The sequence below is a fragment of the Ahaetulla prasina genome, chromosome 8, assembly GCF_028640845.1.
Source record: "Ahaetulla prasina isolate Xishuangbanna chromosome 8, ASM2864084v1, whole genome shotgun sequence".
Classification (NCBI taxonomy): Eukaryota; Metazoa; Chordata; class Lepidosauria; order Squamata; family Colubridae; genus Ahaetulla; species Ahaetulla prasina.
Genome location: NC_080546.1, coordinates 87189386 through 87216198, shown reverse-complemented (window position 1 = coordinate 87216198; position 26813 = coordinate 87189386). Strand labels below are relative to the sequence as shown.

General features: G+C 40.5%; 2 protein-coding genes across 2 annotated transcripts in view; both read left to right on the top strand.

Annotated features, from left to right (window-relative positions):
* The window catches only part of LOC131203512 (arf-GAP with Rho-GAP domain, ANK repeat and PH domain-containing protein 2-like), a 104142-nt gene extending 88881 nt beyond the window's left edge, over window positions 1-15261 (top strand). Inside the window, exons 10-12 of the mRNA XM_058193815.1 lie at window positions 8980-9095; window positions 13151-13181; window positions 15256-15261. Coding sequence (XP_058049798.1) covers window positions 8980-9095; window positions 13151-13181; window positions 15256-15261 — 153 coding nt within the window. The remainder of the gene's footprint in view (window positions 1-8979; window positions 9096-13150; window positions 13182-15255) is intronic.
* Window positions 15262-20576: 5315 nt separating this feature from the next.
* ARAP2 (ArfGAP with RhoGAP domain, ankyrin repeat and PH domain 2) overlaps window positions 20577-26813 on the top strand; it is an 87369-nt gene continuing 81132 nt past the window's right edge. The window contains exons 1-3 of the mRNA XM_058192502.1: window positions 20577-20793; window positions 21603-21777; window positions 24001-24135. Coding sequence (XP_058048485.1) covers window positions 20686-20793; window positions 21603-21777; window positions 24001-24135 — 418 coding nt within the window. The 5' untranslated portion in view covers window positions 20577-20685. The remainder of the gene's footprint in view (window positions 20794-21602; window positions 21778-24000; window positions 24136-26813) is intronic.

Below are 26813 nucleotides of genomic sequence, written 5' to 3'. Positions count from 1 at the left end.
TATCGGCTTTATTGAATAAGTTTCTTAATAGTGATTTTATTGTATTGTATTGTACTGTTTTTATCTGGCTGTTAACCGCCCTGAGTCCTTCGGGAGAAGGGCGGTATAAAAATTAAAATATTATTATTATTAATATATATATTAATCTGCGATCACACATTGCTCCCAGAATCCCAGAATGCGATCACACATTGCTCCCAGAATCCCAGAATGCGATCACACATTGTGATCACAAATGTGATCACATTGTGATCACAAATGTGATCACATTGTGATCACAAATGTGATCACACATTGCTCCCAAACCAGCTGAAGCCTGAAGATGACGAATGAGACTTCGTCGAACGTCGCCAAGACACTTCCAATTTTACACGGAGAAAACCCGAACAACCAAAGACCTATATACAAACACCGTGAAAACCTCAGAAAACAAATATATATATATATATATATATGTTTTCTGAGGTTTCACGGTGTTTGTATATAGGTCTTTGGTTGTTCGGGTTTTCTCCGTAAAATTGGAAGTGTCTTGGCGACGCTTCGACGAAGTCTCATTCGTCATCTTCAGGCTTCAGCTCGTGCTTCTGGGAGCAATGTGATCGCAGCTGTTTCTTCCTTTTAACTGCTAGTGGGGGTTTGAACTGATTGGGTGGGAGCTTGGCTGTGCTCTGATTGGATGGGGGTTTTTCTGTGCTCTGATTGGATGGGGGTGTGTCCTGTGTTGGTGGGGGCTTGGTTGTGCTCAGTCTGGTCTGTGCTGCAGGGGGATTTGAGCTGGTGAGCTGCATAGCTGTTATTTGGCTTTGTGGTCGTGCTACATCTTCATAGTGGGTCTGCTGCATGAATGGATTGGAGGGGTTTGAAATGGCTAATGTTGCAGCTGCGGTCTGGCTTCTGGTCCTTGGTCGTGCTTCATGATCAGTGTGGGTTTGGGTCTGCTTTCTGGGTGGATGTGTGGTGGTGACATCCTGTGTGGACCTTGTGAGTGTGGGTCTGGTGTCATTCCTCGTGTTAGGGACTCGTTTGTCAATAAGAGCGGGTTTCCAAATGGCTGGTAGGCGGGAGGTGTCATCTCGTTTGTTCATGCTGTGTGGGCGTTTTCTATCTCAATGGCTTCTCTGATTATTCTGTTGTTAAAGTGTTCAGTTTTGGCGATAGTTCTGGTCTTTTAAAGTCAATATCATGTCCTGTGACTTTAAAGTGTTGGACCAGGAAGAAGTTGGTTCCTCTTTTTGAATGAATTCTTGTGTTCTTCAATGCGTGCACTTATTCTTCTGTTGGTTTGTCCAATGTATGTGGTGGGGCAGGCGGTGCATGGGATTTCATATACTCCTTGATTTTCTAACTCAATTTTGTCTTTGGGGTTTCTTAGGATGGTGGATACTTTTCTGTTTGTGCAGAATGCTGTCTTGATGTTGTGTTTGTGGAGGATCTTGCTGATTCTGTCTGTGGTGCCTTTTATATATGGGAGGAGGGCTGTGCCATTTTCTTGTTCTCTGTCTTGGATTTTAGTGGGGGGTTCTTTTTGGATTAGTTTGGTAATCTTATTTCTCTGGAATCCATTGGATATTAGTACGTTAGTGAGAGTGTCTAGTTCGGGTTTTAGGTGTTGTTCATCAGCTAAGCATTTTGTTCTGGAGATGAGTGTCTTGGCTACGGAGTTGATCTGTGCTGGGTGGTGGTGTGAGAGTGCATGCAGATAGCGGTTTGTGTGTGTTTTCTTCTGGTAGATGGTGTGTCCTAGGGAGCCATTGGGTTTCTTGTAGACTAAGACATCTAGGAAGGGAAGTTGGTTGTTAACTTCTGTTTCCATGGTGAACTGTATTTTGGGGTGTAGGCTATTGAGGTGTGTGAGGAAGTTTTCAAGTTTTTCTTTCCCGTGTGGCCAGATTATGAAGGTGTCGTCTACGTATCTGAGCCAGAGTTTGGGTTTGTGATCAGATTTTTCTAGTGCTTCTAGTGCAGAGAAGCCATCGAGATAAACGCCCCGTGTGGCCAGATTATGAAGGTGTCGTCTACATATCTGAGCCAGAGTTTGGGTTTGTGATCAGATTTTCTAGAGCTTGGGTTTCAAAGTGTTCCATGTAGAGATTGGCAATGACAGGTGAGAGGGGTGATCCCATGGGTGCTCCTTCTACTTGTTTGTATTTTTGTCCATTATAGATGAAGTATGTGTTGGATAGGCAGTGGTTGGTCAGATCTAGGATGTGCTTGGGGGGGTTATATTTGTTTTGGATAACTGTCAAGGCTTCTTTGATTGGCACTTGGGTGAAGAGGGATATGACATCAAAGCTCACGAGTAGGTCGCTGGGCTGTAAGTTTTGTTTCTTTATGATCTCTATGAACTGGAATGAGTTTTTTACGTGTAAGGTGATGGATTCTGCATAGGGCTGTAGTTGTTTGGCGAGAAATTTGGCTAGGTTTTGTAGAGGTGAGCCTATGGAGCTGACTATGGGTCTGAGTGGGGGTTCCTTCTTTGTGTATCTTGGGAGGCCATAGAGCTTAGGGCATCTGGATGATTTCTCTCTGGGAATGATTCTTTGTTGGATTTCTTCGCTGATGGGGAGGCTTTTATTTTGGATCTAGTGGTTTTCTAGGTAGGTGGTGGGGTCTGTGTTTAGGGGCTTGTATGCAGGGTCTTGGAGTAGGTTGGTTAATTTGGTTTGGTAGTCAGATGTGTTCATAACCACCGTGGCGTTGCCCTTGTCTGCTGGTAGGATTATTATGCTGGTATCTTTTTTCAGGTTAAGTAGTGCTGTCTGTTCCTCTTTGGGTAAGTTGCTTTTGGGTGGCTTGCTGGTGCAGAGGATGTTGGAGATCTCGAGTCTGATTTTGTTAGCGTCATCGGGGTTGATTTTGGTCAGGCTGGTTTCAACTCCGCATATAATGGTTTCGGTGGGGATGTATTTGGGAGTGACTGCAAAGTTGAATCCTTTAGAAAGGACATCGGTTTCAGCTTTGGTGAGGATCCTATCTGATATGTTATGCACTGTTTGTTTCATGTGTTGCTGTGAGGGTGGAGGGGTTTGTTTCTGGCGTTCTTGTAGTCTTCGGAGTTTGTTGGTGTGCGTGTCTGTCTTGAGGGTGGTCTGTGTTTCGGCTCTCCAGACGGCAAGTTGTTTGGATTTGTCCCAAAGTGCAGGGTGCATCTTGTTGCTGAGTTTGAGGTGAAGTGTGAGGAGATCTTTGTTGATTTGATCTAGGAGGAATCTTTTTGTGTGAAGTTCATTTCTGATTAAGGCCAATTCTGTTCTTTTTAGGATGCGTTTGGTGGCTGCAGAGTTGGAGTGGAATTTCAATTGGAAGCATTTGGGGATTAAATTTTGATCGGCAGTTTCAGAGGAATGCGAGGTCACATAAAATGGAAGCTCTTTGGACTTCTAGTTTTCATAGGTCCTGGTCAGATATATATATATATATATATATATATATTTGTTTTCTGAGGTTTTCACGGTGTTTGTATATAGGTCTTTGGTTGTTCGGTTTTCTCCCGTGTAAAATTGGAAGTGTCTTGGCGACGTTTAAAGTCTCATTCGTCATCTTCAGGCTTCAGCTTTGCTTCTGGGAGCAATGTGTCGCCAAGACACTTCCAATTTTACACGGGAGAAACGTGTAAAACGTGTACAACGTCGCCAAGACACTTCCAATTTTACGCGGGAGAAAACCCGAATAACCAAAGACCTACATATATATATATATATATATATATATATATATATATATATGTTTTCTGAGGTTTTCACGGTGTTTGTATATAGGTCTTGGTTGTTCGGTTTTCTCCGTGTAAAATTGGAAGTGTCTTGGCGACGTTTCGAAGTCTCATTCGTCATCTTCAGGCTTCAGCTTTGCTTCTGGGAGCAATGTGTCGCCAAGACACTTCCAATTTTACAGGAGAAACGTAAACGTGTACAACGCCGCCAAGACACTTCCAATCTTACACGTGAGAAAACCCGAACAACCAAAGACCTATATATATATATATATATATATATATATATATATATATATATATATATATATTTGTTTTCTGAGGTTTTCGCGGGTGTTTGTATGTAGGTCTTTGGTTATTCGGGTTTTCTCCTGTGTAAAATTGGAAGTGTCTTGAAGTCTCATTCGTCATCTTCAGGCTTCAGCTTCGTGCTTTGCTCCCAGAAGCACGAAGCTGAAGCCTGAAGATGACGAATGAGACTTCGTCGAAACGTCGCCAAGACACTTCCAATTTTACGCGGGAGAAAACCCGAATAACCAAAGACCTACATATATATATATATATATATATATATTTTCAGGTCTTTGGTTAAAACATATATATATTCCCATATACCTTTGAACAGGGAATCTTTGAACAAAAGATAGTTGTTGTTGTTGTTGTTAGTTGTGAAGTCGTGTCCGGACCCATCATGACCCCATGGACAACATTCCTCCAGGCCTTCCTATCCTCTACCATCCTCTGGAGTCCATTTAAGCTCATGCCTGCTGCTTCAGTGACTCCATTCAGCCACCTCATTCTCTGTCGTCCCTTTCTTCTTTCAAAAGATACTTGATGCCTTTTTGGAGGTAGCCATGTTGGAGGCAGCTCAGCGGTTCAAATCTCTAGCGCCGCGTAATGGGGGTGAGCTCCAGTTCCTTGTCCCAGCTTCTGCCAACCTAGCAGTTCGAAAGCATGTAAAAAAATGCAAGTAGAAAAAGTAGGGACCACCTTTGGTGGGCAGGTAACAGTGTTCCGTGTGCCTTTGGCGTTTAGTCATGCCGGCCACATGACCATGAAGACGTCTTCGGGCAGCGCTGCCTCTTCGGCTTTGAAACAGAGATGAGCACCACCCCCTAGAGTCGGGAATGACTAGCACGTATGTGCAAGGGGAATTTTTACTTTTACCTTATGTTGACTATTGATTTGTTCTTCCTCTTATGAAAGGGCAACCGAAGAATGTATGATACAGAAATGGCTATATGAAGTGAGGATAGGATAGGATAGGATAGGATAGGATAGGATAGGATAGGATAGGATAGGATAGGATAGGATAGGGTAGGGTAGGGTAGGGTAGGGTAGGGTAGGGTAGGATAGGGTAGGGTAGGATAAGATAGGATAGGGTAGGGAGGGAGGAGGGAGGGAGGGAGGGAGGAGGAGAGGAGGAGAGGAGGAGAGGAGAGGAGAAGGTAGGATGGTGTAGTGTAGGAGACAAGAGGAGAGGATAGGATAGGGTAGGGTAGGGTAGGGTAGGGTAGGGTGGGATAGGGTAGGATGGGATGGGGTGGGGTGGGGTAGGATGGGATAGGATAGGATAGGATAGGATAGGGTGGGGTAGGGTGGGGTAGGAGAGAAGAGGAGAGGATAGGTTAGGATGGGGTGGGGTGGGGTGGGGTGGGGTAGGGTGGGATAGGGTAGGGTGGGATAAGATAGGATGGGATAGGGTAGGGTGGGGTGGGATAAGATGGGATGGGGTGGGGTAGGATGGGATAGGGTAGGGTGGGGTGGGATAAGATGGGATAGGATAGGATAGGTTAGGATAGGGTAGGGTAGAGTAGGGTGGGATAGGGTAGGGTAGGGTAGGATAAGATAGGGTAGGGTAGGATAGGATAGGGTAGGGTAGGGTAGGATAGGATAGGGTAGGGTAGGGTAGGGTTGGGTGGGATAGGGTAGGGTAGGGTAGGATAAGATAGGATAGGATAGGATAGGGTAGGGTAGGATAGGGTAGGGTAGGAGAGAAGAGGAGAGAAGAGGAGAGGAGAGGATGATACTATATATCTGAAGAGAATTGAAGAAGCTTCTTGGATGAGAAGCAAAACATCTTCTTGGGACAACCATGCCCTGGATGACTGAGAATCTTCATAGACATTTAACTGTACAGTACAGAGCTGAAGAAGCTTCTTGGATGAGAAGCAAAACATCTTCAAAGCATAGCAAGAAAGTCCAGTTGCTTCTGGAAAAAGCATCTTTGGGACAACCAGGACCTGGATCAGTGCTGGTTTTCACTTATCTTTGCTACCGGTTCGCTCGTGTCTGCTCGCTTGCTTTGCTTGTGGGTTTGTCACTTCTGGGCATGCGTGCGCAGAAGCTTCTACGCAATGTGTAAATACACACACACACACACATATATTTTACATATATGAAGAATATGTTAGATTGATGTTAATGAAGAACAAACGTAGAATAGAGCAAAAGATATTATATATTTAAAGGTCTACATAAATGTATAAAACAATAGGCCACAAATTGGAATTACGAAATTTGAATTCTTACCGATAGTTGAAAGCTGCAAAAGTGGAAATGTGCTTTTAAAACTAAAAAAGGTTGAATAAAGACTGTTAGGGGGAAAAGAAGATGCTTCTGCACATTCGCAGAGCGTATTTGATGATGTCCGGGCGCTTCCTGCTGCTGCTACCGGTTCTCTCGAACCGGGGCGAACCAGTAGCAACCCACCACTGATCTGGATGACTGAGAATTTCTATAGACGTTTAGCCGTACAGTACAGAGCTGAAGAAGCTTCTTGGATGGGAAGCAAAACGTCTTCAAAGAATAGCAAGAAAGTCTAGTTGCCGCTAGAAAAAGCACTTTTGGGACAACCATGACCTGGACGACTGAGAATCTCCATAGACGGTTGAAAGTACCTAGTGGAACTATTATCTTGGGGCTTGTCAAAATGGGAAAGCTGGAGGGAAAGATTGCTTTCATGGACTTGTGATTCTATTATCTTTTCATTATTGCTGGCTGTTAAACAAATGCCAGTCACCGATATTGACTCTTCAGACATCTGAATATAAATGAACTGAGCCGGAGCGGGATATAATACGATCACAATTGCTGGGGTCCATTAGCTAGCAGAGTGTGAAATTCTGAATAAGCTCTGCTTAATTATTACAGTGTTCAGCCCCGTTGAAAGCAAAGCAAAAAAAAAAAAAAATAGAATAGAATAGAATAGAATTTTTTATTGGCCAAATGTGATTGGACACACAAGGAATTTGTCTTGGTGCATATGCTCTCAGTGTACATAAAAGAAAAGAAAAGATACGTTCATCAAGGTACAACGTTTACAACACAATTGATGGTCAATATATCACTATAAATCATAAGGATTGCCAGCAACAAGTTACAGTCATACAGTCATAAATGGAAAGAGATTGGTGATGGGAACTATGAGAAGATTAATAGTAATGCAGATTCAGTAAATAGTCTGACAGTGTTGATGGAATTATTTGTTTAGCAGAGTGATGGCCTTCGGGAAAAAACTGTTCTTGTGTCTAGTTGTTCTGGTGTGCACTGCTCTATAGCATCGTTTTGAGGGTAGGAGTTGAAACAGTTTATGTCCAGGATGCGAGGGATCTGCAAATATTTTCACGGCCCTCTTCTTGATTCGTGCAGTATACAGGTCCTCAATGGAAGGCAGGTTGGTAGCCATTATTTTTTCTGCAGTTCTAATTATCCTCTGAAGTCTGTGTCTGTCTTGTTGGGTTGCAGAACCGAACCAGACAGTTATAGAGGTGCAAATGACAGACTCAGTAATTCCTCTATAGAACTGAATCAGCAGCTCCTTGGGCAGTTTGAGCTTACTGAGTTGTCGCAGAAAGAACAGTCTTTGTTGTCCTTTTTTAATAAAGTAAAGCAAGGGAGAAAAAACACATGCTCCTTGTGCAAACAGACACACACACACACACACACACAAAGTGGGGGGGGGGTTAATTGCAGCCAAACTGTTATTTTCCTGCTGTGGATTATCTAGTTTGGCTGTCGGGAGAAATTGAGAAATTAGAAACAATTTGGGATGTTCACAAAATGATTTAATCTGCGCCCTTGTGAGTCTATCTCTGTAGCAGCCTCTTGCTTGTTAATCTCTGCCATTAGGTTCCTGTTGAAGCAGTGGGCAGGAAAAAAAAACACAAGCCCTTCATTTTAAATAGCCTGGTTAAATGCACAATGTTCTTTCGAAATAAAGTTAATTACAGCAGGTATATGGCAAGGTAAATATTCCTAGCAATGTCCATGATAGATCTTATTATGCCTGGGACAGAAAGTACCTCTATCAGCTTGGACGTGATGTTCCCTTGAAATCGTACCGCCAGATACATAATTAAGAGTTTAAGAGAGGAATATTTCTATATGTGAGCTATACTAAAAAAAAAAAAAAAAGCAGATGTTTACCTTATTCCTGCGATAGATCTTAGTTGCTGCCACAGAGTGTCACTGCAGACCAAAGTCTAGATGTGACAAAAAAATAAGCATGCATCTCACTGTGTTTGATAAGAATTATTTTGACTTTTTTAAAGCTAGAATTTGGGATTACTCAGGAAGTAAAAGGACTCGATCCACTTTTGTCTGGGCTCAGAAAATAAACAAAATTAGGAACAGCTATTCCTTGAATAGAAAACCAGGAGGAAGTTTTAAAAGTGTTGGCTACTGGGAAATTGAAAATGCAGCCTGGAAGAAGACAATGGTAGAATAGAATAGAATAGAATAGAATAGAATAGAATAGAATAGAATAGAATAGAATAGAATAGAATAGAATAGAATTTTTTATTTGCCAAGTGTGATTGGACACACAAGGAATTTGTCTTGGTGCGTATGCTCTCAGTGTACATAAAAGAAAAGATACGTTCATCAAGAATCATAAGGTACAACACTTAATGATAGTCATAGGGTACAAATTAGCAATCAGGAAAAAATCAATATCAATATAAATCGTAAAGATACAAGCAACAAAGTTACAATCATACAGTCATAAGTGGGAGGAGATGGGTGGTGGGAACGATGAGAAGATTAATAGTAGCACAGATTTAGTAAGTAGTTTGACAGTGTTGAGGGAATTAGTTGTTTAGCAGAGTGATGGCATTCGGGTTAGGGTTAACCCTAACTCAAAATCCTAACCCTAACCCTAACTCAAAATATTTTCCGTGCAATTGTGTTTTCAAAATACATTTCATCCGATGTTTGTTTATTTTTAAAAAAAGACATGATCCTGACGCGCTTTTTCTTCTCTACTTCAGGATTTTAAATCTGGCTATGGCATTACCATCATACCAATGAACGTGGCTAACGTGAGGCAGATCGATCGGAACGCAAAACAATGTTTTGAAATAATTACACCTTATCGAAGCTTCAGGTAAGGCCAGTGAACGTTGGCTTTTTAAAAACGTAAGGCAGAATTTTGGAGATCAGCTGAAGTAAAATGTACTCTTACCCGAAATAGAGGTATTCCTTGATTTACAACAGTTGATTTAGTGACCTTCCAAACTTGAAGGTCTGAAAAATGGATTTATGACTATTTTTCACACTTACATATGTTGCAGTATCCTCATGGTCACGGGATCAAAATTCAGACGCTCGTACAGTAGTGGCCAAAATTGTGGAAACCTTTTCGGAAAAGTGTATTTTTGAGGTTTGATGGCTAATAACACCTCTTTTTGGGGGGAATTTCAATATAACCATACTCCACTGCTGGAATGGCCTGGGAATAGCCCAGACCTTCACCCAATGGAAAATCTATGGAGACGACTAAAGAAACTTGTTAGTCAGAACTTGCGACCCAGCAATAAAACCCAGTTAATAGAAGCCATCCTTCAATCTTGGTTTCACTTTAGAACAGCTGCAGAACTAAAAGACTTGGTTCATTCCATGGGAAGACATTGTAAGGCCGTCATTCATGCTAAAGGTTACCCAACTATTAACTGACAGGGTGATCATTTTTGTTTATCTCGTTTTTTTCTACGGTGATAATTTTTGTACATCTCATTTTTTTCTACGTGTTTCACTTTTCTTCTTTGTACTGTAACTGCTATTCTAATAGAATTTTATTATTATTGGCCAAGTGTGATTGGACACACAAGGAATTTGTCTTGGTGCATATGCTCTCAGTGTACATAAAAGAAAAGATACGTTCATCAAGGTACAACATTTACAACACAATTGATGGTCAATATATCAATATAAATCATAAGGATTGCCAGCAACAAAGTTACAATCATACAGTCATAAGTGGAAAGAGGTTGGTGATGGGAACTATGAGAAGATTAATAGTAGTGCAGATTCAGTAAATAGTTTGACAGTGTTGGGGGAATTATTTGTTTAGCAGAGTGATAGCATTCGGGAAAAATCTGTTCTTGTGTCTAGTTGTTCTGGTGTGCAGTGCTCTATAGCATCGTTTTGAGGGTAGGAGTTGAAACAGTTTATGTCCAGGATGCGAGGGATCTGTAAATATTTTCACGGCCCTCTTCTTGATTCGTGCAGTATACAGGTCCTCAATGGAAGGCAGGTTGGTAGCAATTATTTTTTCTGCAGTTCTAATTATCCTCTGAAGTCTGTGTCTTTCTTGTTGGGTTGCAGAACCGAACCAGACAGTTATAGAGGTGCAAATGACAGACTCAATAATTCCTCTGTAGAACTGAATCAGCAGCTCCTTGGGCAGTTTGAGCTTACTGAGTTGGCGCAGAAAGAACATTCTTTGTTGTCCTTTTTTGATGATGTTTTTGATGTTAGCTGTCCATTTTAGATCTTGCGATATGATAGAACCTAGAAATTTGAAGGTTTCTACTGTTGATACTGTGTTGTCTAGTATTGTGAGAGGTGGAAGTATGGAAGGGTTTCTCCTAAAGTCTACCACCATTTCTACGGTTTTGAGTGTGTTCAATTCCAGATTGTTTTGGTTGCACCACAAGGCTAGTCGTTCGACCTCTCGTCTATATGCGGATTCAATAGCAAATCCTTCATAAAAGTTATTGCATTACATTCTTGATTAAATTGTCTTTCCCTTGATATATAATTTTATGGTACTACTCCCACAAAAAAGTGGTGTTATTAGCTTGTTTTAGAAAATACACCTTTTCCCAAAAGGTTTCCACAATTTTGGCCGCTATTGTATTCATGACAGTTGCAGTATCCCAGGGTCACGTGATCCTCATTTGTGGCCTCCTGACAAGCAAAGTCGATGGGGAAACCAGATTCACTTAACAACCATGTCGCTAACTTAACAACTGCAGTGATTCACTGAACATGTCGTGTCCCACTCCCCACTCCGACAAACGAGTCACAATAGTTCCGAGAGTTGAAATCCACAAGCTGGCTGAGGAATTCCGAGAGTTGAAATCCACATGCTGGCTGAGGAATTCCGGGAGTTGATATCCACATGCTGGCTGAGGAATTCTGAGAGTCAAAATCTACTTGGTGGCTGAGGAATTCTGGGAGTCAAAATCTACTTGGTGGCTGAGGAATTCTGAGAGTTGAAATCCACATGCTGGCTGAGGAATTCCAAGAGTTGAAATCCACAAGCTGGCTGAGGAATTCCGAGAGTCGAAATCCACATGCTGGCTGAGGAATTCCGAGAGTCGAAATCCACATGCTGGCTGAGGAATTCCAAGAGTTGAAATCCACATTCCGGCTAGGGAATTCTGAGAGTTGACATCCCCATGCTGGCTGAGGAATTCCGGGAGTTGAAATCCTCATGCTGGCTGAGGAATTCTGAGAGTTGAAATCCACATGCTGGCTGAGGAATTCCAAGAGTTGAAATCCACAAGCTGGCTGAGGAATTCCGAGAGTCGAAATCCTCATGCTGCCTGAGGAATTCTGAGAGTTGAAATCCACATGCTGCCTGAGGAATTCCGAGAGTTGAAATCTACTTGGTGGCTGAGGAATTCTGGGAGTTGAAATCCATAAGTCTTTCTTTTTAAAAAAATAATATTTATTGAATTTCCAAAAGTTAAAATACACAATACAAAAAACAAAACAAAACACCACAACACACACACACACACAAAATATAAACACACAAAGACAAATGCATCAAAATTACGTTACTCATAACAGCTTTTCCTACATCGGTATCTCTTATCCTATTTAACTTCTATATATAGATTCTACTTCTAAGTATTTCTATAAACCAACATTCTCATTTACATTATCTTAACCTCAGTCTCAGACCTCAGAATTCAGTCTCATGACAAAAATCTCCTTTATGTTTTATGCTTACTTTCCAGCCAGGAATACCATCTATTCCATATTCGATAGTACTCAATATCTTCCCTCTCCTTTATTTCCATTGATAATCTATCCCAGTGGTATTCAACCTGGTCCCTACCGCCCACTAGTGTTGGGCGATATAAATGTAAATAAATATTATTATTATTATTATTATTATTATTATTATTATTATTATTTATTCGATTTTTATACCCCTTCTCCCGAAGGACTCAGGGGCGGTTTACCAACAATGAATAAATACAATACAATATACAATTAAAATACAAATTAAAAAACTTATTTTATAATTGGCCTAAAAACCTTTAAAATATATAAAACTAGAACCCCTTAAAATTAATAATAGAAAATTTAAAAGCAATAAAATTTAAGCCAGCCCCGCGTGAATGAAAAGATGTGTCTTCAGTTCGCAGCGGAACTGAAATAAAAAAAAATTCACATCCACATGGTTTGAGACAGACATGAGTGACACAGCAACACTTGCTCCAGTTGTCTTGTCTGATTGCTCGCACACGCTCGCTTGAATGTGTAGGCACTTTCGTCAACGCTTCTTCTCCATGATAGAAACTTCATCAAACGTTTCCGTTCAAGCTTATTCCGTGGCAGTTTGGGTTTATTCGCCTTCAAATTCCTCTCCTCTGTTACTGACCTTCAAGTATGTTTTATTTATTTGTTTTTCTGTTTGTTACAGATCATAGCATTATTTAAAAACATTTTCATTAGGTTTTCATAAAATTCCCAATGACAATTAAAATTTCTAAAAATATACTATTTGTATCGCCTGCGCATAAGTTTAGTTCACGTTACGTAAGTGAAACTAAATGGCGCTTTAGTGCGACCGCAAACAAAAGAGCCTCATCTCAGAATAGCTCGCGCATCTCCCCCCACACCACCCAGCTGTAACAGACAAGCAGAGCTGGTAGCCGGTGCCGCCCTCCCCACCCCGAAAACCAATCCATGATGCGCGAGAGGCATGCACAGACGACGATATACAGCGCATTACTACGGAACCGGTGGGCGGTTAGAAAATTTTACTACTAACAGAGATGCAAAAGTGGGCAGTAGGTATAAAAAGGTTGACTACCCCTGATCTATCCATTTCTGCACATTCATACATTTTTGACATCCACAAGTCTTAAAAGTTGTCAAGTTTAGAGACCAAACTGTCTCTAAATTTTTGCATTTCAGCTTTACTGCCGAATCGGAAAAAGAAAAGATAGCTTCATCAACAATTATAAGGTACAACACTTCATGATAGTCATAGGGTACAAATAAGCTATCAGGAAACAATATCAATATAAATCGTAAGGATACAAGCAACAAACTTTTAGTCATACAGTCATAAGTTGCACTTTATGATTCTTGACAAAGGTATCTTTTCTTTTATGTACAGTGAGAGCATATGCACCAAGTCAAATTCCTTGTGTGTCCAATCACACTTGGCGAATAAAAAATTCTATAATATATTCTATTCTATTCTATAAGTGGGAGGAGATGGGTGATGGGAACGATGAGAAGATTAATAGTAGTGCAGAGTTAATAAATAGTTTGACAGTGTTGAGGGAATTATTTGTTTAGCAGAGTGATAGCATTCGGGAAAAATCTGTTCTTGGGTCTAGTTGTTCTGGTGTGCAGTATTAGCTTTATAATGCTTTGGTAAGGCCACACTTGGAATATGCATCCAGTTTTGGTCACAACAGTATAAATAATAATAATTTAATTTTTATACCGCCCTTCTCCCGAAGGACTCAGGGTGGTGAACAGCCAGCTAAAAACAGTACAATACATGACAATAAAATCAACACTATAGCCAACACTCTAGAAGATAAGCTTAAGATCCAGAAGGATCTTAACAGACTTGAATGTTGGGTGCTCTCTAACAACATGAAATTCAAGAGGAACTGCAAGAGGGACCTTGGAGTCCTAGTGGACAATCACTTAAAGATGAGCCAGCTGTTTGCTGTAGCTGCCCCAAAAGCCAACTCTGTTCTAGGCTGCATCAACAGATCAAGATCACGTGAAGTGTTAATGCCACTTTATAATGCCTTGAGAAGACCACACTTGGAATATGCATCCAGTTTTGGTCACAACAGTATAAATAATAATAATAATAATAATAATTTAATTTTATACCGCCTTCTCCCGAAGGACTCAGGGTGGTGAACAGCCAGCTAAAAACAGTACAATACATGACAATAAAATCAACACTATAGCCAACACTCTAGAAGATAAGCTTAAGATCCAGAAGGATCTTAACAGACTTGAATGTTGGGTGCTCTCTAACAACATGAAATTCAAGAGGGAACTGCAAGAGGGAACTTGGAGTCCTAGTGGACAATCACTTAAAGATGAGCCAGCTGTTTGCTGTAGCTGCCCCAAAAGCCAACTCTGTTCTAGGCTGCATCAACAGATCAAGATCACGTGAAGTGTTAATGCCACTTTATAATGCTTTGGTAAGGCCACACTTGGAATATTGCATCCAGTTTTGGTCACAACAGTATAAATAATAATAATTTAATTTTATACCGCCTTCTCCCGAAGGACTCAGGGTGGTGAACAGCCAGCTAAAAACAGTACAATACATGACAATAAAATCAACACTATAGCCAACACTCTAGAAGATAAGCTTAAGATCCAGAAGGATCTTAACAGACTTGAATGTTGGGTGCTCTCTAACAACATGAAATTCAAGAGGGAACTGCAAGAGGGAACTTGGAGTCCTAGTGGACAATCACTTAAAGATGAGCCAGCTGTTTGCTGTAGCTGCCCCAAAAGCCAACTCTGTTCTAGGCTGCATCAACAGATCAAGATCACGTGAAGTGTTAATGCCACTTTATAATGCCTTGAGAAGACCACACTTGGAATATTGCATCCAGTTTTGGTCACAACAGTATAAATAATAATAATTTAATTTTATACCGCCTTCTCCCGAAGGACTCAGGGTGGTGAACAGCCAGCTAAAAACAGTACAATACATGACAATAATTGATGAGCCCAAATCAAACCATACTTTTTCCTCCGTCCCCTCCCTCCCTACTCTCTTTTCCTTCTTTCTTTCTTTCTTTCTTTCTTTCTTTCTTTCTTTCTTTCTTTCCTGTACAATTCTCCCTCTGCTTCCTGCTTTTTCTTCATGCCTTTAGTTTCTCCAGGAAGGGACACTTCCTACTTCCTCCTGCCAAATCGATTCTTTAGCAGGACTGCATGAAATTAAGCCAAGGGCTGTAAGTGACCCACTTCTGCCTGCAGAGTTTACATGGCTTAAGCTTGTCTGTATGAGAACCCATTTTTTCCAGGTGTGATTAAGCTCTGCAGGAGAGACCTTCTCAATAGGACCTCTGTGGCTCAGACTGCTAATGCAGTCTGTTACTAACAGCAGCTGCCTGCAATTACTGCAAGTTCTAGTCCCACTAGGACCAAGGTTGACTCAGCCTTCCATTCTTTATAAGGTAGGTAAAATGAGGAGCCAGATTGTTGGGGGCAATAAGTTGATTTTGTATATAAATATACAAATAGAATGAAGACTATTGCTAGCATAGTGTAAGCCGCTCTGAGTGTTCGGAGAAGGGCGGGATATAAATGTAAATAAATATTATTATTATTATTATTATTATTATTATTATTATTATTATTATTATTATTATTATTATTATTTAATTTTTATACCGCCCTTCTCCCGAAGGACTCAGGGCGGTGAACAGCCAGCTAAAAACAGTACAATACATGACAATAAAATCAACACTATAGCCAACACTCTAGAAGATAAGCTTAAGATCCAGAAGGATCTTAACAGACTTGAATGTTGGGTGCTCTCTAACAACATGAAATTCAAGAGGGAACTGCAAGAGGGAACTTGGAGTCCTAGTGGACAATCACTTAAAGATGAGCCAGCTGTTTGCTGTAGCTGCCCAAAAAGCCAACTCTGTTCTAGGCTGCATCAACAGATCAAGATCACGTGAAGTGTTAATGCCACTTTATAATGCCTTGAGAAGACCACACTTGGAATATTGCATCCAGTTTTGGTCACCACACTGTTGTGACTCAGTCCCGAACCTGGCCCCATGCCCAAAAGTGACTCCGAGAGTGAGGGGGAAGGGCCGGTAAGGCTTACCTCGGGAGCACCGATGCCTTTGGCCCGGCTCCAAGAGCCAGAACCAGACCAGTTGGAGGACGTAATGAGGCCGTCATCCCCTGATTCATCCCTTCCCCAGGCTATGCCTTCAGACACAGCTGATAATAATAATAATAATTTAATTTTTATACCGCCCTTCTCCCGAAGGACTCAGGGTGGTGAACAGCCAGCTAAAAACAGTACAATACATGACAATAAAATCAACACTATAGCCAACACTCTAGAAGATAAGCTTAAGATCCAGAAGGATCTTAACAGACTTGAATGTTGGGTGCTCTCTAACAACATGAAATTCAAGAGGGAACTGCAAGAGGGAACTTGGAGTCCTAGTGGACAATCACTTAAAGATGAGCCAGCTGTTTGCTGTAGCTGCCCCAAAAGCCAACTCTGTTCTAGGCTGCATCAACAGATCAAGATCACGTGAAGTGTTAATGCCACTTTATAATGCTTTGGTAAGGCCACACTTGGAATATGCATCCAGTTTTGGTCACAACAGTATAAATAATAATAATCAAGCTTGGATTGACCGCGCTTCAGAAGATGGAGAGGCGGCATCATCAAAGGGTATACCACAGGATATATAAGGAGCTTTGGGGACTGCTCTCACTCCACGGGAAGCAAAAGTTTAGCTGAACTGTTTCAAAAAGAGCTGAAAGTCTTGCTTTACAATTGATATGTAAACAAGGCAGATTTTCCTCCCCACACACAAGAACCTCTTTCTAATTAACTTCAAAGCTTTTCTTTAAGTCAACTTCACAAAGCTTTCACGTTTACAAAGCCTGGCAGAAACAACTCCGGAATCACCTCTTTGCTACGTATTGCAAAAAATTAAGATCTTACAAAGCTGGAATGATGGGATTTCGTTTTGTTTTAAATGGATTTCAGAGAATTCCCATCCAGCAACTGGTGGACTTGTGATTCTGAAGATTTTTTCTGTCTTAAAATGAACAATAACTAGAATACTGGGTCCAGTTTTGGTCACCACAGTATAAATAATAATAATATTATTATTATTATTATTATTATTATTATTATTATTGGCCAAGTGTGATTGGACACACAAGGAATTTGTCTTGGTGCATATATATATATATATATATATATATATATATATATATATATATATATATATATGTATATCTCTCTGTGTGTATAGTGTTAAATTTATATTTGCTGACAAAGAAATAAAGGGAGACTAGTATAGATCTATTTCAAGCTATTTAGCTTTTATCAGCTAGTCATACCCTTACTTGGATTCAAACCTGGGCTTGCTTGCATATTAGGCAGGTGTATTAACCTCTAAGCCACAGGTTCTCCTCGCTTTGTCAGCTGCACCAGGGAAAAGATTAAGTGGATTTTTTCCTATCGAACCAACTTGGGTAGACCAGGTTGCTTTGATAGGAAAAAACCCACTATACACACACACACAAGGAATTTGTCTTGGTGCATATATATATATATATATATATATATATATATATATATATATATATATATATATATATATATATATATATATATATATATATATATATATATATATATATATATATATATATATATATATATATATATATATGTATATATCTCTGTGTGTGTATAGTGTTAAATTTATATTTGCTGACAAAGAAATAAAGGGAGACTAGTATAGATCTATTTCAAGCTATTTAGCTTTTATCAGCTAGTCATACCCTTACTTGGATTCAAACCTGGGCTTGCTTGCATATTGGGTGCTCTCTAACAACATGAAATTCAAGAGGAACTGCAAGAGGGAACTTGGAGTCCTAGTGGACAATCACTTAAGGATGAGCCAGCTGTTTGCTGTAGCTGCCCCAAAAGCCAACTCTGTTCTAGGCTGCATCAACAGATCAAGATCACGTGAAGTGTTAATGCCACTTTATAATGCCTTGAGAAGACCACACTTGGAATATTGCATCCAGTTTTCATTTCCATGGTATAGAAACTGTAGAAAAGGTGCATATATATATATATATATATATATATATATATATATATATATATATATATATATATATATATATATGTATATGTATATATATATATATATATATATGTATATATCTCTGTGTGTGTATAGTGTTAAATTTATATTTGCTGACAAAGAAATAAAGGGAGACTAGTATAGATCTATTTCAAGCTATTTAGCCTAGCATCAGCTAGCCATACCCTTACTTGGATTCGAACCTGGGCTTGCTTGCATATTAGGCAGGTGTATTAACCTCTAAGCCACAGGTTCTCCTCACTTTGTCAGCTGCACCAGGGGAAAGATTAAGTGGATTTTTTCCTATCGAACCAACTTGGGTAGACCAGGTTGCTTTGATAGGAAAAAACCCACTATATATACACACACACACAAACACACACACACACACACACACACACACACTCCTTTTTTCTTCTAATATCCTTGCATCACCTTTGTAATTTCTAAAAGTAAATCTCTTACATTTCCATTTAAAAGGGTAGTCCAAGTTGTTGCGATGTTCATTATTTGTACATCTTTTTATCCCCATTTTTTAAACCATCATCCAATTGTACGTGTGAGTCCAGGATTTCCGTCTTGTTCTTTTAAGTTGTAATTTTGAAATCCACCTTAGCACCCAACTCAATTTTCTCCAGAGGTTATTTGTTCATCGTCTTCAAAAGTAACTTTTGTTTGCGGTAAAGAATGTAAAAGTTCAAGCAATCAAACATCTCCTTTAAAGTAGCCATCTTGTGCTCTACTAATCGACTTTCAAAGTCTTGCTTTACAATTGATATGTAAACAAGGCAGATTTTCCTCCCCACACACAAGAACCTCTTTCTAATTAACTTCAAAGCTTTTCTTTAAGTCAACTTCACAAAGCTTTCACATTTACAAAGCCTGGCAGAAACAACTCCGGAATCACCTCTTTGCTGCGTATTGCAAAAAATTAAGATTTTACAAAGCTGGAATGATGGGATTTCATTTTGTTTTAAATGGATTTCAGAGAATTCCCACCCAGCAACTGGTGGACTTGTGATTCTGAAGATTTTTTCTGTCTTAAAATGAACAATAACTAGAATACTGGGTCCAGTTTTGGTCACCACACTGTTGTGACTCCAGTCCCCGAACCTGGCCCCATGCCCGAAAGTGACTCCAAGAGTGAGGAGGAAGGGCCGGTAAGGCTTACCTCGGGAGCACCGATTCCTTTGGCCCGGCTCCAGGAGCCAGAACCAGACCAGTTGGAGGACGTAATGAGGCCGTCATCCCCTGATTCCTCCCTTCCCCAGGCTATGCCTTCAGGCCCAGCTGATAATAATAATAATCAAGCTTGGATTGACCGCGCTTCAGAAGATGGAGAGGCGGCATCATCAAAGGGTATACCACAGGATATATAAGGAGCTTTGGGGACTGCTCTCACTCCACGGGAAGCAAAAGTTTAGCTGAACTGTTTCAAAAAGAGCTGAAAGTCTTGCTACATGAGTCATTTGTTTGAACTTTGGCAGGCAGCTGTGATTTCTCTGCCAGGACTGATAAGAGCCGTGAATCCATTGGCTGAAGGCCAGCTTGTTAATCCGAAGTGGGGAAGGAGACAGAACACCACACTATCAAAAAGATGTTGGGACTCTAGAAAAAGTGCAGAAAAGAGCAACCAGGATGATTACGCGACTGGAGGCTAAAACATACAATGGATGGTTGCAGGAACCGGGCATGGCTAGTCTAGTGAAGAGAAGGTCCAGGGGAGACATGATAGCAGTCTTCCAATATTTGAGGGGCTTTCACAGAGTCGAGGGGGTCAAGCTACTTTCTAAAGCAACTGTAGGCCAGACAAGGAATAATGGATGGAAACTGAACAAGGAGAGATTCAACCTGAAAATAAGGAGGAATTTTCTGACAGTGAGAACAATCAATTGATGGAGCAGAAGTTGCCTTCCGAAGTTATGGGAGCTTCATCACTGGAGGCTTTCAAGAAGAGATTGGACTGCCATTTGTCAGAAATGGTGTAGGGTCTCCTGCTTGGGTGGGGGGTTGGACTAGATGACCTACAAGGTCCCTTCCAACTCTGTTAATCTGTTAATCAGAAAACTAAAACTGCCGAGTGATTAAAAAGATGAGGTTGGATCCCATCTTAAATCCTGAAGGGTTGCATTTAAAGCTCAGAGCCTGATGGAATCCACGGACTCACATTTATGATGGTTGTAGCATCCCGGGGTCATGTAGTCCCCTTCTGCGACCTTCTGACAAGCAAAGTCAATGGGGAAGCCCGATTCACTTAATAGCCGTATTACTAACTTAGCAACTGTGGTGATTCACTAAAACGGGGCAAAATTCACTTAACGGTCTCACTTTGCAACAGAAATTTTGGGCTCAGTTGTGGTCGTAAATCGAGGACTACCTACGTTTTGGTTTAATTTTATTTTCTGAATAAAATAAAAAAAATATATTAAAAAAAAAAGTTCCTTTCCAAACTCCTTTAATCTCATTTTTCCACCCTCTGATTAATGGATTTTCCTTTTTTTTTTTTTTTTTTGGTAGCTTTTTATTGTGATAGGCAACGAAAGGTCCAATAGCTTTTGGGAAGGTAACCTCCAACCAGATGAAAAATTACAAATGGATGCCCCGGCTGATAAGAGGCTAACTTTTATTACCCAAAAATACAAAGAAGGGAGATTCAGAAAAATCACGCTGCTGTCTAAAACCAAGGATGAGTTAAATAAGGTAATTGCTGGTGGAAATGATGAGGATGGGAAAGAATTTGGGGTCCTTTTTGCTTGTTGTTGAAAAAAACAACAACTCTAAAATGTTTGTGAGATGGAGAATCTTGTGCTATGCGTTGGGATTAAATGGGACACGGCCAGTGGCGAAATGTAAAATTTCTTACTACCGGTTCTGTGGCCGTGGCTTGGTGGTGGTGGGGGTAATGTGACTGGGTGGGCGTGGCCAACTTCTTCTCTTTTTTTTTTACTTTTAAAAGCATTTTTTTCTACAACCTCTTCGGCCGAAGAGATTGTAGAAAAAATGCTTTTAAAAGGCTCTTCTGACGATCCCAGCTGAGTTGCCTGATCGTCAGAGGCTTTTTTTTTTCTTTTAAAGGCAGAAAAAATGCTTTTAAAAGAAAAGCCTCTGACGATCAGGCAACTCAGCTGGGATCGTCGGAGCCTTTTAAAAGCATTTTTCCTTCAACCTCTTCGGCCGAAGAGATTGTAGAAAAAATGCTTTTAAAAGGCTCTTCTGACGATCCCAGCTGAGTTGCCTGATCGTCAGAGGCTTTTTTTTTCTTTTAAAGGCAAAAAAAAAATGCTTTTAAAAGAAAACAAAAGACTCGGATGATCAGGCAACTCAGCTGGGATTGTCAGAGGAGCCTTTTAAAAGCATTTATTTACAATCTCTTCAGCCAAAGACCACCATGGTGACTATAACTCTTTTCTGTAGGCTCACTCTTGTCTTCGAGGAGTGACCCCGCTCAATTAAGAAACGTCAATCTCTTCTTCTGGCATTCTGCTCATCCTTTTCATCTTTGTGATCAGGCGCTGTGTGCTGCAGTTATTAAGCCGGATGTCTTGGAGACCATGATGTTGCTGTTCAGTGGAGCTGACGTGATGTGCGCCACGGGTGATCCTGTGTTCAGCACCCCATATTTGTTAGCCAAAAAATCTGGACAGAGATTGCAAATGGAATTCCTCCACCACAATAAGTTTTCAGGTACAGTTTTCAGGTAGCGTGTGCCTTATAGGGGCTCTCTCTCTCTCTCTCTCTCTCTCTCTCTCTCTCTCTCTCTCTCTCCTTCCTTCCTTCCCTCCCTCCCTCTCTCTCTCTTTCAGTGAACACCAATTTCAGATTAGCAGAAGCTGTGTGGGGCTGTGAAATAAGGGTTGTGTGGTCTGTGTATAATTCAGTGGACACCGATTTCTGGTTAGCAGAAGCTGTGTGGGGCTGTGAATAGAGGTTGTGAGTCTGTGTACAATTGAATGAACACCGATATCAGGTTAGCAGGTGCTGTGTGGGGCTATGAATTGAAGTTGTGTGTCTGTGTATAATTCAGTGGACACCGATTTCTGGTTAGCAGAAGCTGTGTGGGGCTGTGAATAGAGGTTGTGTGTCTGTGTACAATTGAATGAACACCGATTTCAGGTTAGCAGTGCTGTGTGGGGCTGTGAATAGAGGTTGTGAGTCTGTGTACAATCGAATGAACACCGATTTCTGTTTAGCAGGTGCTGTGTGGGGCTGTGAATAGAGGTGGTGTGTCTGTGTACAATTGTACAATTGAATGAACACCGATTTCTGGTTAGCAGATGCAGTGTTGGGCTGTGAATAGGGGTTGTGTGTCTGTGTATAATTCAGCGGACACCGATTTCAGGTTATCAGGTGCCCACAAATAGGGGAGCAAGCATGTATTTATTATTTATATATTAAGAAAATTTTATAGGACAACCCACATCACAGTGAATCTGGGTGCTTACAAAAACAAACCTCGATAAACCCACCCCACTCCAGGGGAAGGATACTGCAAAATCCCCATTCCCTCCCCACTCCTGGCGGAAGGATACTGCAAAATCCCCATTCCCTCTCCACCAAATTCTAAGTAGGTCTGGTACTCTGCATCAACCTAAGCTTTCCAGCTTCCGCTCTTCAGAGCAAGTACCGTATTTTCCGGAGTATAAGACGCTCTGGACTATAAGACGCACCTACCTTTTTTGGTGAAGAAAAGAAGAAGAAAAAATATGCCTCTGCCTCCCAGCAATTTTGCCTCCTTGCAGCAAACAGCAAACAGCCTGCTTTACTTTCATTTTCATTTTCAGCATAGCTTGATTAGCACAAGGGAAAAAAAAATCTGCTCCCAGCAATTTACCTCCTTGCAGCAAGCAGCAGAGGTCCATGCAGCAATAGGCCATGGCAATCCCTGCAGCCTGAAACAGGTGAGTTGGGAGGCCGATCCAACAGACAATCAACTTCTGCTAATTAGGCTGTGCTGAAACTAAAATGGGCTGCTGCTGCTTCTTGCTGCTTGTTGCAAGGAGGTAAATTGCTGGAAGGCAGAGGGTGGGGGCCAGTGGGTGGGCGGGGCTACATTCGGTGTATAAGATGCACCCAAATTTTCACCCCTTTTTAAGGGGGGGAAAGGTGAGTCTTATACTCCGAAAATGCTCTCTACATGGGGCTGCCCTTGAAGTGCACCCGGAGGCTGCAGCTAGTCCAGAACGCAGCTGCGCGGGTAATAGTGGGAGCAATTCGTTGCTCTCATGTAACACCAATCCTGCGTGGCTTGCACTGGCTTCCTGTGGTCTTTCGGGTGCGCTTTAAGATTTTGGTTACCACCTTTAAAGCGCTCCATGGCTTAGGGCCCGGGTACTTACGGGACCGTCTGCTGTTACCTCATGCCTCCCACCGACCCGTACGCTCACACAGAGAGGGTCTTCTCAGGGTGCCGTCCGCCAAACAATGTCGGCTGGCGGCCCCCAGGGGTAGGGCCTTCTCTGTGGGAGCTCCTGCGCTCTGGAACGAACTTCCCCCTGGATTACGCCAAGTACCTGATCTTCGGACCTTTCGCCGTGAGCTGAAAACACACTTATTTATTCAAGCGGGACTGGCTTAATAGTTTTATTAAATTTTAATTGGGGTTTTGGTACTTTGGGGTTTTGAATTTTAAATTTAAAATTTTTTAAGGTAAATTTTAATGGGTTTTTAACAGGTTTTGTATTGTTTTTAGTGATTTGGCTATGATAATATTTAGTTTTAATTGGGTTTTAAAGTTTATTTATTATACTGTCTTTTAATATGCCTGTGAACCGCCCTGAGTCCTACGGGAGAAGGTGCGGTATAAAAGTGTGATTAATAAATAAATAAATAATAAATAAAAATATGGTAGTCTTAAGCAATGATATGAAATTTAACTTCCACCACTAATAGTTCTTCATTACTTTATAGATTTTTCCCACTGTGATGACCGCACCAACACTACTTCCTCTCCTGATTCACCCTCACCATCCTTTCTTTATGATAATTTATACATGGTTTCCATCAACCCTTCCAAGCTGTCTAGTGAAAGAAAAATTAAGGAAGGTATGTTGGGTTTGTTTGTTTTTCCTTATCTATGGCTTGAGTATCCTGGTACTATACTGGTCAGATGCTAGCTCTCACAAACCATAGTTTGAGCCAAGGATGAAGAAGGAGAAAAGTGGTCTGCAATAGAAAACATATCCCTACCTAATATTTTATTTATTCATTCATTTGATTGTTTGTATTCTTTTGGCCGCCCAACAACAACTAAACAACTAAACGGGGCGGGGGGGAGACATAAAACTGCTGCAGCTATTAAATCAACAGGCAGCCTGGATTAAAATGTTCCAATGATAAAATCCGCAAAACAGAACAGTGGCCATTATCAGGTTATTGTGGTGAGATAAATCAGATAGATGGATGGATGGATGATTAGATAGATGGATGGATGGATGGATGGATGGATGGATAGATAGATAGATAGATAGATAGATAGATAGATAGATAGATAGATAGATAGAGATAGAAGATGGAGACAGACAGACAGACAGATAGAAGATAGAGATAGACAGACAGACAGACAGACAGACAAATATAGAAGAGATAGATAGATAGATAGATAGATAGATAGATAGATAGATAGATAGATAGAGATGGCTAGATAGACACAGACAGATAGATAGATGATAGTTAGATAGACAGAGATAGAAGATAGATAGAGATAGATAGACTGACAGACAGATGATAGATAGATAGATAGATAGATAGATAGATAGATAGATAGATAGATAGAGATGGCTAGATAGACACAGACAGATAGATAGATGATAGTTAGATAGATAGAGATAGAAGATAGATGGAGATAGATAGACTGACAGACAGATGATAGATAGATAGATAGATAGATAGATAGATAGATAGATAGATAGATAGAGATGGCTAGATAGACACAGACAGATAGATAGATGATAGTTAGATAGATAGAGATAGAAGATAGATAGAGATAGATAGACTGACAGACAGATGATAGATAGATAGATAGATAGATAGATAGATAGATAGATAGATAGATAGATAGATAGATAGATAGATAGATAGAGATGGCTAGATAGACACAGACAGATAGATAGATGATAGTTAGATAGAGATAGAAGATAGATAGAGATAGATAGACTGACAGACAGATGATAGATAGATAGATAGATAGATAGATAGATAGATAGATAGATAGATAGAGATAGAAGATAGATAGATAGATAAACAGACAGACAGATGGATGATAGATATATATGTAGGATGGATGAGAGATTAACTAAGAGATAAAGATGATAGATACTGAAGAAAGAAAACAGAAAAAAGGAAAAAAGAAAGAAAAAAGAAAGAAAGAAAAGAATGAAGGAAAGAAAAAAGGGTGCATGGACAGAAAGGAGAGGAAGGCAGGAAGGAAGGGTAGGAGGAAGAAAGGAAGAGAAAGAAAGAAAGCAAGAAAGGGGAGGGAAGGGAAGAGAAGGAAAGGGAGGAAGGAAGGAAGGAATAGCTACAGTTTTCTTCTTTCCTTATGCATTTTAAGAACATAATAAGTAACATTGATCAGTTTTACCTCAATAGGAAATCTTGCCTGGTTTTTATTTATTACAAATCTGATCGGAATACATTTTGTGGGATGATTTTTTTCGAGGCTCTTTTTACTCCCCTCCCCTTCACGCTATAGCTTGTCTTCCATCAGCGTAAAATAGATTGACCCTAGTCTTGACTTCTCTTTCCATCCCTTGTGGTGGGTTGGGATGAAGAGCTACCACTTTTAGCTTTTGGCTGCTCTACACTCAAACCCTTTTATTTTGCAACCAGCTTCTGTCAAGCTGCAATTTTGTTTCCCCGCGGTTTTCATTTCTGGTTGAGTTCAGAGGCTGCCTTATTTTTCTGCGTACGTTTTCTTTCTCTTTTTATCCTTTTTTTTTTGTCTCCCTATCTCTCGTGTTTTGCGTCTTGACAGTTTCTGTACGTTTGCAATTGGCGACGACAATATGAAGCTTTTAAAAGCCTCTGTTTTTCTTTTCTTTTCTTTTTTTAAAAAAAACACACACACACACATACCCCTGCGTCATTTCAACGAGGCTATTTAAAAATAACAAAAGGAAGGGAATAAGCCTTCCTAACCTTATTCACATTAACCACCAAAACATCCCCTTGATTAAGTTGAGAGCTTCGGTTGAAATTGCCCTGGCTACTTACTGTAAATGAGCCTAGATAGGAAGCGAAGTAATGGGCTTAATTTACAAATCTGATTATTTCCGATAGGGATGGAAGTTCAAAGAACTTTATTTGGTGCAGAGGTGTATGTAAAATACATAGGTTCAGGATATCAGATGTGAAATGTGCAAATATTGATTTTAGATCCAGGCAAGATTTTACTTTACTTACAGGGCCTCTGGTGGCTCAACAGACTAATGCAGTCTGTTATTAACAGCAGCTGCCTGCAATTACTGCAGGTTCAAGCCCCACCAGGCCCAAGGTTGACTCAGCCTTCCATCCTTTATAAGGTAGGTAAAATGAGGACCCAGATTGTTGGGGGCAATAAAAGTTGACTTTGTATATAATATACAAATGGATGAAGACTATTGCTTGACATAGTGTAAGCCGCCCTGAGTCTTCGGAGAAGGGCGGGATATAAATGCAAAAAAAAACACCAAAAACCTACCGTATTTTTCGGAGTCAAATTTATTTTTCAGAGTAAAACTTAG